Source organism: Aotus nancymaae, unplaced genomic scaffold (assembly GCF_030222135.1).
Source record: "Aotus nancymaae isolate 86718 unplaced genomic scaffold, 86718_ANA_hifiasm-v0.15.2.pri h1tg000033l, whole genome shotgun sequence".
In the NCBI taxonomy this organism is placed as follows: domain Eukaryota; kingdom Metazoa; phylum Chordata; class Mammalia; order Primates; family Aotidae; genus Aotus; species Aotus nancymaae.
In genome coordinates, this window is record NW_026988447.1 from 65,179,544 (window position 1) to 65,191,801 (window position 12,258).

At 38.8% G+C, this 12,258-nt stretch overlaps 1 protein-coding gene across 4 annotated transcripts in view; it reads left to right on the plus strand.

The window, feature by feature from the left end:
* The window catches only part of LOC135277805 (kelch-like protein 2), a 118,708-nt gene that overhangs the window by 13,916 nt on the left and 92,534 nt on the right, over positions 1-12,258 (plus strand). For all 4 annotated transcript variants that reach the window (XR_010345408.1, XM_064384062.1, XM_064384061.1 and 1 more), the window contains exon 3: positions 9,860-9,966. Coding sequence is in view for 3 of the 4 variants with exons in the window: in XM_064384062.1 (XP_064240132.1) it covers positions 9,860-9,966 (107 nt within the window). In the remaining variant the exon portion in view is untranslated. The remainder of the gene's footprint in view (positions 1-9,859; positions 9,967-12,258) is intronic.

The window sequence follows — 12,258 nt, forward strand, 5'->3', positions numbered from 1 at the left end:
AGTTATTAGAATGTAAAATGCATTGGTTACTAAGTGGAACTGCAAGAAAAGTAAGAAAAATAGTCTGGTTATTTTAAGACTGGGATCTTTAATGGCTCTATTTTCTCTTTGAGAAGGCTAAAAAGACTGACTTTTAATAGGACTGTTCAGATGTTCTTTTTCCCCACTCCTGTGGGTGGGGCAGGGGTAGCCTTGGCTTTCTGCTTGTGTTAATGTGAGTGGGTCTCTGTTGACCTGGGCATGACTCACTAAACTGCAGGGAAAGTAATACTTAGGTGCTCCTTCCCTTGAGGTGAACGACCTGAGTTTTGGGACAGACTCTCTGGTCTCAGGCCAAATGTTTTACTTCTTTGAGCCTTACCATAAAATGAGAGGAATGGACAGGATGGTGTCTAAGGTTCAGTGCTGCTCTGACATTCTCTCAGCCTATGAGACTTTTTTTCCTGCTTACCTGCAAGCCCTGTGGTGTCCTCGCCTGGTCCCAGGATTATTTAGCTCCAGTCTTCATTCAGCTGTTTGCCCCTTTTTGGATGTGAACTCTATTAACTGTGAAATAGTACCTTCTTGTTCTTTGTGTGGCACCCTTTCAGAAGCTAGTATGTCACTGGGCTGGTAGTTGAGGTTGATTTTCAGAACAAAGAATGACCTTTGAGTGGCCAGAGTGTTGGCTGCTGGGTGTTGGCTGCTGGGTCTATAATCTGTTTTTCTTTAAACCTGATTGTTTTAAGGAAAGCGCCAACCAACGGTATTTTTAAAAGTGGACTGTCTTTGAGGTTCATCAGACCTTTTTAAAAATATCATTCTCTTCCACTGTTAAATCTTAGAGCCATTTTGGGTAATTCTTAAAAACAAAAATCTCTGAAGAGGCCTATTCCTTATACAGCTGAAAATCATTAATTATTTCCTGTCATTTCGTCAACTTCCTGTTGCCAGAAAGGGTAGCTGAGAGTGGTTTCCTGACTTCTGGGAAAGGAGAACTTCCTTGTTCTCACCACTTTGCCCTTGGGCTCTAGCCTCAAAGTGGTAGAACAACGGCTGTGCACTGGAGAATGTTAATGTGAACCTTTGACTGATGGAAGCAAAATTTTAGGAGTAAAAGTCACTTTCAATTGTGGTTGATGTAAGATGTGGTTGTGGGAATGGGGGTAGGAAGACAGTTCTGTAAAGTTGAAGTTACAGAATTAAAATTGTTTGATAGAAAAATAAATAAATAAATAAATACTTTGTCACTGTAATGTTTATAGTATCCTAATAAACTTAATTTCTTCTGTGAATGGCTTACATATTGTTAATGACTGAGAACATTCTTATTCAATGTTAGCTTAATAAAGATCATGATAAGTAACAAAGTTAAAAAAAAAAAAAGAAAAAGTGCATGACATTTTATTGTTTTCTTAAACTAATTGTTTTTAGATAGGAGGCCCAGAGACCTAGCTTTATATCCCAGCCTGGTAAAAGCTTGAATATCTTAAAACTATCTGGTTTAAAAACCCTGCAGTCACATGTAAACAATGTATTCAACGAGTATTTGTGAGCACCTAATCAGCTAATATGCCTGAAAGGCTACGTGGGAGAAAAATCAGTATCAGACTTGGCCCATGCCCTTTGAGTGTCTAGAATGACATACAGAGAAGAAGATGAGGCAGTGAAAAAGTGTGCAAATCGTGGGTGCCCAAAAAGATTCTCATGGGAAAATTGGCACAGCTCACAGAGGTGGGCTTCAGTTAGGCCCTGATGGGAATGCAGCAGGATTCACTGAGGGGATGGAGTGGGAAGGTCTTTCCTGCGATGATTAATTACACAAGCCATGGAGGGAATAAACATCATCTGCTGGATAAAGTGAATCAAGGGTTCATCCTGGGGAGTCTTTGCAGAAAAGGTTAGGAAGCAAGAGAAGGGCAGAATTGTGGCAGGCTTAAACAGTATGATGAATTTGGACTTAATCCTCTGGGCAGTGGGATTCACAGAAGCCTTTTGAGAAACAGAGTATTATGCTAAGATTAATGATGTTAGAGTTGTAAAAAGATGGCTTTTAGGTCAGCAATGCATCACTGGTGGGAAATTCAGCTCTTAACTCTAAATTTCCCAAGCGTGGATGGGTGAAATTTTTCAAAACACCAACATTTTTGAAATCAACTCAATAGATCTTCACAGAGTGCTTATAATGTACAACACACCGTATTAGATCTATGGACGGGACAGAGAAGCAGACTGTACCCCAGATAAGTTTTTTTTTTTTTTTTGAGACAGTCTCGTTCTGCCACCCAGGCTGGAATGCAGTGGTGCATTATCAGCTCACTGCAACCTCCACCTCCTGGGTTCAAGTGATTTTTCTGCCTCAGCCTCCCAAGTAGCTGGGATTACAGGTGAGAGCCACCACACCCAGCTAATTTTCTGTATTGTTAGTAGAGACAGGGTTTTGCCATGTTGGCCAGGCTGGCCCAGGTAAGTTTTATTGACAAAATTAGATTGCTAGCTTTTGGAGATGACCAAAGAGTATCGAAAGGTAGCATTTTGTCTTTAAAATAAATTAAAAAAAAAAAAGAAAACTACTGTTTCTTAGGATATAGGATAAGACTGTACTTGAGCTTTAACTATTTCAATGAGTATTAGTGGTGGAGGCACAACGTATTAGCTTTATTTACAAGAAACAAGTCTGATTCTTAATATTTAGGAGTTGAAAGTGTTCAGTGAGGATGAATCATACGAAGCAATTCAAATGTTCACCTTTATATCCTGCATAATCCATAAATATTGAGTTGTTCATTCATAACAGCAGTTCTTAACATTCCACAAGCTGTCCAAGCAAAATAACCTGACATGCCCTCTTAAAGGAGTGATTATTGTGTTTTCCCTCCAGCATTTTAGACATCATGGACCTATATCACTACTAGGATTAGATTATCTGTTGTGTATCCATGAAAAATTTGATTTGTGGCTGTTGAGTTGTGGCTGAATTGTTACATGTGACTGCAGGGTTTTAAAACCAGGTAATTTTAAGATATTCAAGCTTTTACCAGGCTGTGGCTATTGTATGAATTCATACTTTGTTACTTAGATGGCAAGTGAATTAAACTGAACTTTTCTTCATAGCTTGCTTTATGTATGTATGTATATATGTATGTATTTTTATTTTGAGACTGAGTGTCACTCTGTCACCCAGGGTGGAGTGCAGTGTCTTGATATTGGCTCATTGTAACCTCTGCCTCCCAGGTTCAAGTGGTTCTCATGCCTCAGCTTCCCAAGTAGCTGGGATTACAGGCACATGCCACCATGCCTGGATATTTTTTTTTGTATTTTTAGTAGAGACGGGGTTTCACCATATTGGCCAAGTTGATCTCAAACTCCTGACTTGAAGTGATCCACCCGTCTTGGCCACTCAAAGTGCTGGGACTACAGGCGTGAGCCACTGTGCCCAGCCTCTTCATAGTTTTATAGAACCATTTTAAAAAAGGATTTTAAGAAATTACATGGGGTGTGAATGTTTTTTATTGCTCTAACGTTATGTATTTTTCTGAAAACATCATCAGGTTCTTTTGTTTTTGTGTTGCACTAAGTAGAATATAAGACATTCCTTGAAGGACAGAGTAGTTGGGAAGAACCCTCACATCCAAAGCAGACTTGCTTATTTGAGAAAGTTTGATACATTTTGAAACCTACAGCCTCAATTTAACTGGTAATATTCTACAGTACTTTGGAAGCATTCTTGATTGATTTCTTTTTAAGTGGTGTTTATTGAACATGGATAGAATCATTAAACATTGCACACAATGTGAAGAATGGATAGTAGTGAATGAATTTACTAAACCAATCTCCTTTTCTTCTTCCCTTTCTCTGTGGTGCCGAATACCCACCGCATGTGAGATACTGTGCTGCTGCAGAGATGCTTTCAGCATCACCTCTTAGCTTAAAAAAATCAGAGTTTACTTTGGCTATTTTCTTTTAGATTATTATAGTTAAGACTATCTACTCATGATTTATTTCACCAAGTTAAAAAAAAACTTAATAAGGAAGTTTGTACATATTTTATATTTTCTTTTCTTTTCTTTTTTTTTTTTTTTGAGACGGAGTCTCGCTCTATCACCCAGGCTGGAGTGCAGTGGCACGACCTCAGGTCGCCGCCACCTCCACCTCCCAGGTTCAAGTGATTCTCCTGCCTCAGCCTCTTGAGTAGCTGGAATTACAGGCACCTGCCACTATGCCCAGCTAATTTTTTTTTTTTTTTTGTATTTTTAATAGAGACAGGGTTTCACCATGTTGGCCAGGCTGATTTTGAACTCTTGACCTCAAGTGATCCCCCTGCCTCGGCCTCCCAAAGTGTTAGGATTACAGGCGTGAGCTACCGCGCCTAGCCCATATTTTATATTTTCTACTAATATGATCAAGCTTTTCTCCCACACGTTCAGAAACTCACCTCTGCATACTGTTTTCCCTCTGAAATCCTTTTACATTCTCATCTCTCTACTCTGCCTTCTCCCCACTCTTCTTTCCCTGTCCCAAATATCTTCTTTCACCTTACTTCTAATTATTTTTATCTTTTCCTTCTCTCAAATGTGACCCACTCGCTGTTCTTGCAAGTCCTCAAGTCTGAAGGCTTCCCTTCCCTGCCGACGTTCACTGATGTGCTTTCCCCAGTGTCATTTGTGGCTCTGTTTTACCGTTTTTTACTCTTATTTTGCTCTCTTGATCCTATCTGAAAACAGATAGATTTCTCTATTCTGGGACCCTTGACTAGTTTAAAGCGTTACCTAAATCATTGACTAAAGTAGGTTTTCCTATGATTTTCCAAGCTGACTGTCAGCCTCTTCCTGCTTTGTGTTTGAACATCTCAGCAGGTATAAATCTGTTGAGGGGTTGTGCTTCTTTTCAGGACTCTTACAGTGGTGGTGCATCTTAAACTCACTGTCTAGATTTTCCCTCTGCTTAACTGCTGCAAAATTCAAAGATGCTACCTACCACCATGGGTTTAAGAAGAAAAAGACAGCAGTGACCCTTGCTATGTGTTCTCTGTTTTTTTTTTTTTTTTTTTTTTAAATAGAGGTGGGGTCTCACTGTGTTGTCCATGCTGGTCTCAAACTCCTGGCCCCAAACTCTCTGCCTGCCTTGGCCTCCCAAAGTGCTGGGATTACAGACATGAGCCACCACACCTGGCTGACCCTTCTTAGGAGTTCTGTTGCTCTTTGAGGTTAGTGACATTTTAGCTAGTATGCCTTGTCTATTAAATAACTATGTCAATTAAATGTCAGTTATGGGAGGTTTGGTTAAATATGACTAGTTTAAATCTGTAGTCAGGAAGCCTTTTACCTCAAACAACTTGCCTCCCTGTCCCACCTCCCTAAGCACCGAGTAGTAACTCTTGGGGTGATACAGCCGTGTCCTGAGCAGCAGTGCCACATCTGGCTCACCTTCCGCTTCCTGACCAGTTTTCATTTCCTTGGCTTCTCACCTCCTCTCTCCTTTCTTTTTATGTCTTGCTCTTACATCTTTGTTCCAGTGCCTGATGCTGGTCATCTGGTACTCACTTTGGATACCTTCCTAGGCTCTGGTTTATATTTGCCCTGGGGACTCAGGCTCACAACTCATCTCACTAGCCCAGCTGCTCAGGTGTTATTCTAGTTCTGTGCCATGTGCCAGGAAGTGCTTCTAGGTTTTCCTAGGCACCTGAAGAAGAAAGGTAGATAGATGCCAAGTGTCTCCTCACTGTCCCCACTTTTACTAGAAAGTAATTCTTGTTTCATATGACTACTAATTATTTTTGATGTCTCAAAGCCTGATGGCACATTTTACTTTAAAAAAATTTTAAATTTCTGTGAGTACATAGTAGATATATATTTATGGGGTACCTGAGATATTTTGATACAGGTATACAATGTATAATAATCTTGTGAGAGTAAATGGGGTATCCATCACTTCAAGCATTTATCCTTGGTGTTATTAACAATCCATTTATACTCTTTTAGTTATTTTTAAATGTATCATTAAATTATTATTGACTACAGTCCCTGTTGTGAGGCATATTTTACTTTTAAGAAGATAGGCACTGTGCATTTTAAAAGCAGTGACAGGTTTTTAATTCATTCATTTTATATCGGAAAACCCAAGGATGTCTTAATATGTTCAGGAATGTTTCATGTTTTTTCAAAGCAGTTTTTTTTCTGTCCTGAGAAGGACCAATTTTCATGATATAATTTTTTTTAGGAAATGGAGTGCCTTTCTTTATTCTGTGCTATTTGAATTTTACATTAAGCCTATCTAACTCCTGTTCTTTTCCCTTTAGGTTTGAGCTTAGAAGCCACTTCATTCTGAAGCTTTCCCATAAGGTTGGGCCTAGCCTTTCCTGTGCATTTCCAAATACCCCATACTTGCCCCATCTTAATAATTGTGGGTTCATTTTATAATCACTTATTTCCTTGGCTCTCTCACATGGCTGTAGACTTCATACTGTCATGGCTTTTATCTTGTTTATTGTGGTAAGCTCACATAGTGCTTGATGAATGAATGAATAAATGCAAATTTTGCTAAATAACAACTTTATTTATTCCATTATTTTGAAGGCTTTCTTTTCCTACAGTTTATTCCCTCACTAGATTTCAAGTAATAAGAACATAAACTCAGAAATTCACTATGGAAGACTTTGCATATGGGCTGCTAAAACAAGTTTTTCTTATTTTTAGTGCCAGACTTTTCATTCATAGCTCTCTCACTCAAAAGTCATTCAACTTCTTGTAAGCATGCAAATTTGGAAAGAGGTAAGGGCCAGACTCAATGTACACGTACTGATACACACTCATTGTATACTCAGTGACACAAACTAGTAGGAGTTGGTCGGATCTCTCATCTCTGAATGCTGTTTTAAAATAATGTTATTACTGAAGACAGATAAAAAATTGAATGCTAAAACTAGGCATGTCCTTAATTTGTAAAGTGGCTCTGAGACCTAACCCAGGATGTGGCTGCATAATATTTTAGCAGTGTTTTAACCTTATTAGTTATCTAACATCAATTAATAAGCCAGTAAGGCCAAGTTAATTATGTAAGTGACAGCCAGCAGGTATTATGTTAGAAATTTGGATTAATGAATAATTGTAATTGAAGCCAAATGTAATTAATGGTGTGATTTTTTAAGGTGTTCAAGTGTAATTCCACTTCGGTTCCATATAAAGCACTAGGAGGGATTACTGACAAAAGGAAAACAGGCATAAAGATGCACTTGACTCGTGTTTGAGTTGTGTTCAAATCCCCAGGTCACAAAGGAGACACCTGCATTGCTTCATTCTAGAGAGACCATGCATGCTCTGCTGACCCTGCTCACCTCCCTCCAGAGTTTCTTTGCTCCTGTCTTTCTCTCTCGCCACTCTCTTGGCCCACAGTTGCACATTCTGCTTTACTGCTTCAGGTCTCCATGTAATAGTACATACTGTTATCTTTGGGATTCTTTTGCTCCTTCTTGATCCAACTAACTCTTACTTGTTTTTAGAACTCAGCTTAAGGTCAATAGCTGCAGGAAGCCCTTTCTGACCCCCAGTCTGATTTGAATGCGTTCCCCGCCCGCCCCACTTTCCATAACATCTTTATTATGGTGCTTTCCACTTTATTCTATAATTTTTCTGTTGCCAGTCTTTTTCTGCTGGTCTTCTTAACAGCAGAGATGGTCTTGCAGTACTTTGTTGAATGAATGAACAAACGTTTTAAAAAAGTATTGTGTAGATGTAGTGCTAAAAACCCACTAAAATTGGGCCTTTTATTAGCTATATATAGAACTTAAAATTATTTTTTAGTATACAGGATGTCAAAAAATAAATTGTTGTTATTTATAATTTATTACTTCTCTTTCCTGTTTTATTCAAACTTTAACAGATCTTAAAACCGTATAGCTTTAGGTTTTGTGTAGTGGAGGCTCTGGAGTCAGCCTGTGGATTTGAAACCTGGCATTGCCATTAGTTGGAGAACTTTAACCTTGGTTTCCCCAGCTATAAATTTGGGGATAAAAATAATACCTTGTAACATTGTGGTGGGCACTAAATGAAATAATACATGCAGGTAAAATTCTTGCATAGTACCTTCCTGAAAACACTACTGACACCACTGACTTTTCCCACCCTAGTTATGTGTGAACCCGTAGAATGCATAGAATTGCAGAACGGTTTTATATTCTCAGAGCAGATGGTAGACTTTGTCAGGGCTCCACAATAATCTGGAGGAATTATAAATTAGTGACACAGTGCCACCTTTTATGACTTGATATGAGACCTGCCTTATGTCTCATACAGCATCATGTGCCATTAAACTGGTAACGCACGAGCCATGCTATAATCTAAATGGCATAGCAAACTCATTGGCAATGAGGCCCTGGGATGCAGTCATCACTAATGCTGAGGTACTCTTTTTTTTTTTCCTTCCATTTCTCCTAAACTGGAAGGAGAATATTTACCAGTAGTCTCCAGAAAGTTTGGGCATGAACTTTATGGGAATAAGTTTGTAAGCAGTATGGACAGGTAGAAAACTTCATGGACTTGGTCAAGCTCATGGAAAATGTTGTTTATAAGCTACTAGAAAATTACGGAAGCAGGCAGGCCACCCTTGTAGGAAATATAGAACAGTGGAGGAGGGTGCCAAGTGTGACCTGCATGCGCCATGCACATAGACATAAATTCAGTGCTTGGTTATGTGAGGTGTAGAAGGGACGTTTGCTTTCACCACACCCATTTCAGTCATTCATGATATGACTACTGGCAAGGCAGGTTTTAGGCTTTGGAGCCTTCTTGCTTGTTGTGGAATAAGCATCAGCACTGTTTTCTGTTAAAAATATTCTGTGACATTCTTACTTACCTGGAGAGTATGATCTGGCACCACATATTAAATGTCAAAAATGCTTATCACATGTTTTTGGGTGAATTACAATGGATGTTTTAAAATTAGAAATATAATAATTATGGTTGCTAAATAATGGTTTGTTTTGAGGTAACAAAATGCTTTTTTTGGAAACAGAGTCTTACTTTGTCACCCAGGCTGGAGTGCGGTGGTGCAATATTGGCTGACTGCAACCCCCGCCTCCCAGGTTCAAGTGATTCTTCTGCCTCAGCCTCCTGAGTAGCTGGGATTACAGGTGTGGGCTACCATGCCTGGCTAATTTTTTTATTTTTAATAGAGCCTGGCTTTTGCCATATTGGCCAGGTTGGTGTCGAACTTCTGGCTTCAAATGATCTACCTACCTTGGCCTCACAAAGTATTGGGATTACAGGCATGAGCCACTGCACTTGGCCAAAATGCTTTTTAACTTTAGATATAGTATTTTCTGGCCTTGAAGTATGAGATATTTTGCACTGGTAAAATGTTATGACTAAGTTAAGCTTCAAATTCCCAAAGCCTTTTAAGCAGCAGGTATCATTGGATATAATTTTACCATTGCTTGATGAACTAGGGTCTTTTAGAATATTTTTATTTTTTTTGTTGGGGCAGTATTTGACCCAATTGAGTTTTCAGCATGTGTTTATTTCTTCATCTTCATGTCAGACTGCCACCTGCCGCTTCTGCTGCTACTTCTTATTCAGACAACTTCTTTCGCAGTCCACTGATGGTTTGCTGTCAGTAATTGCCTTTAGGTTGAGAAATCAGTAATCAAATTTAGGAAGATTTTTGTGTTAAACAAAGGCAAGATTCTGAACGAGGGCATGTTGGGCCTTTATCACAGCTATTTTCTGTGTACTTCATGTTTAGGGATCGTGTCCCAAAGGATGGCTGCCTTTTAAGTTAGTCTCAACTTGATGAGAGTGGGCTTTACTGTAGTATTTTTGCATAGGATGTTCAATACATTCATTGTTGATATTATTTAAATTTTTTCTCTCTGCTTTTTACACAGTCAAAATTTGCTATGCGATGTCACAATTGTGGCAGAAGACATGGAAATCTCTGCTCATAGAGTGGTGCTGGCCGCCTGTAGTCCTTATTTTCATGCCATGTTTACAGGTATGAAATACTTTAGTTATGGGCATTTTAAAAAATGTATTCAGATCTGAGCTTTTCTTACCACGTTTTCTTTTGTTATTAACATTTTACTTTTACGAAATGAAGAATTATAATGGAAGAAAATGTTCTTGCTTTGTTCCAAATTCCTCCTTGTCTTTGTTTTTCATTGTTGGGGATCAATAAGCCTATACATATGTACACTCACAATTTTACGCTTAGCTTTCTCCCTGTAAGTTAAACTTATGTATATTAGTTCTTGCCATTTATAATAGCTTTTTGGCACTTTGTTATTTTGACAAAAGAAAATTTTACATTTTAAAAAGTGATTTTCACATTTGTTTCATCTAGTCTTACATTGAACAAAAAGATATTTATTTAATATCCTTCATTTGGAAATATAAGACAATAGAGTGGTTTATTTACAAGGTTAGATTTTACTTTGGCAACTGTGAAAATATATGGAATGATTTTAGTACTTCTGGAAAAGAAGTAATTTATGTCTGTCACACTTGAACCCTTTACCCTCATTCTTTTTAAAAATATACTGTACAAAGAAATTGAAGTTTTTATGTGTTACATCAGTGAGCTTATAATCTTAGGGTATTGGTATGCCGAATAAAAAATACAAATAAAAATGTAGTTATACCAAAAAGCAAACATACAAAGCTCTTCTTACTTTAAAAACTCTTAAGTATTTCTGGTGCTACCATTTTACTAGATACTTCAAGGAATGCAAAAACAATGTGAACATGCTTCCTTCCCCAAAAGCTTCCTGTATAACTGGAGAGATGGGTGTGTACCCTTTAATAGGTAACAGTGTATGGAAGATCTGAGTATCCACAGTAGTGATGAGACGTTGAGGACCATGATGGGCAGCACTGAGAGAAGGGTCTCTGACATATCCCCAGACCTGATGGATTAAGGGGTTTACACAGATGAAGATGAGTGTAGAAGGTCAGATAGAGAAAATGGACTGAGTGAAAACTTTCTGTGTGTCTTGGGAGTAGCTGGGCGACCAGAGGCCCCTTCAGTTTACAGTGTTTTATGATCTTGCTGTTCCAGAACAGAGTTAAATCATAAGGAATGAAGAAGGATAGCAGGTGTTCTGTGAGCCAAGTTGAGGAGGTAGTTTTGGAGGGTAGCCTTTCAGTTGAGGTCGATCTGCAGTCAATACCCATTAAGTGAATAGTCAGATTTTTATGTCTTCGGGTTCACTTTAGTCTTCTTGATTTACATCTTATTTATTACTCCTGGACACTTTTTTCTTTTTTTTTTTTTCTTGAGATGGAGTTTCGCTCTCTTGGCAGGCTGGAGTGCAGTGGTGTGTTCTCGGCTCACTGCAACCTCTGCCTCCTGAGTAGCTGGGACTACAGGCACACCACCATGCCCAGCTAATTTTTGTATTTTTAGTAGAGATGGGGTTTTACCATGTTGGCCAGGATGGTCTCAATCTCTTGACCTCATAATCCTCCCATCTCGGCCTCCCAAAGTGCTGGGATTATAGGCGTGAGCCCCGGGGCCCAGCTCCTGGACACTTTTCTAGAGAGAGAGTCTCTAAGGCTTGTAAGAGAAGGATTCGATCTGGAATGTGTTGGCCTTCTTTAGGATTTCTTTTGTAAAGTGCTGTTCCCCCCTTGGGGGCCCTCCTTCAGGTGACACTGCTGTTGCCACTTACTTGTTGGAACTACTGGGTCTTTGGAAAACTTGATCAATCTGTGCTTCAGTTTCCCCATTTGGAAATGGAAATCATGATATTACCCACATCCTAGAGTTTGTGTAAAGATTAAATGAAATCATATGTGTGAATTTCTTAGCACTTGATACATAGAAAATGCTGTTAATTTTGGCAGCAATTACTATGGTCATCATCACTACTCTTTTTTATTCTACATTCCTGAATTTCTTAATATTCTATACAAGACTGGAAGGCTTTAAGCTAGGCTCTTTTTTGGATAAATGTTTTATTCTCTACAAAGTGACAACAGTAGAGTGATTAACTTATACCTGTAAGATCAATGTTAGTTTCCTTTCCCCTCAAAAGGCTTTGGAGACTTAGTGTCTTCACGTTCCTTGGGCCTTAGACATTCAGAGGAACGGATGCTAGGTAGAGACAGGAGAGCTTATTATGTCTTTAGCTCTCTTTTTTGTTTGCTTTATCATCTAAACTGCATTTTGGTTTCCCTCTTTTGTTTTGGTCTAATGGGTCTCTATGCTTCATGATTTAGCTGACATATGATTTATGAATATGTGAGCTTTGCCTAATGAAGGGAATGAGGCCCTGCAGACGTTCTG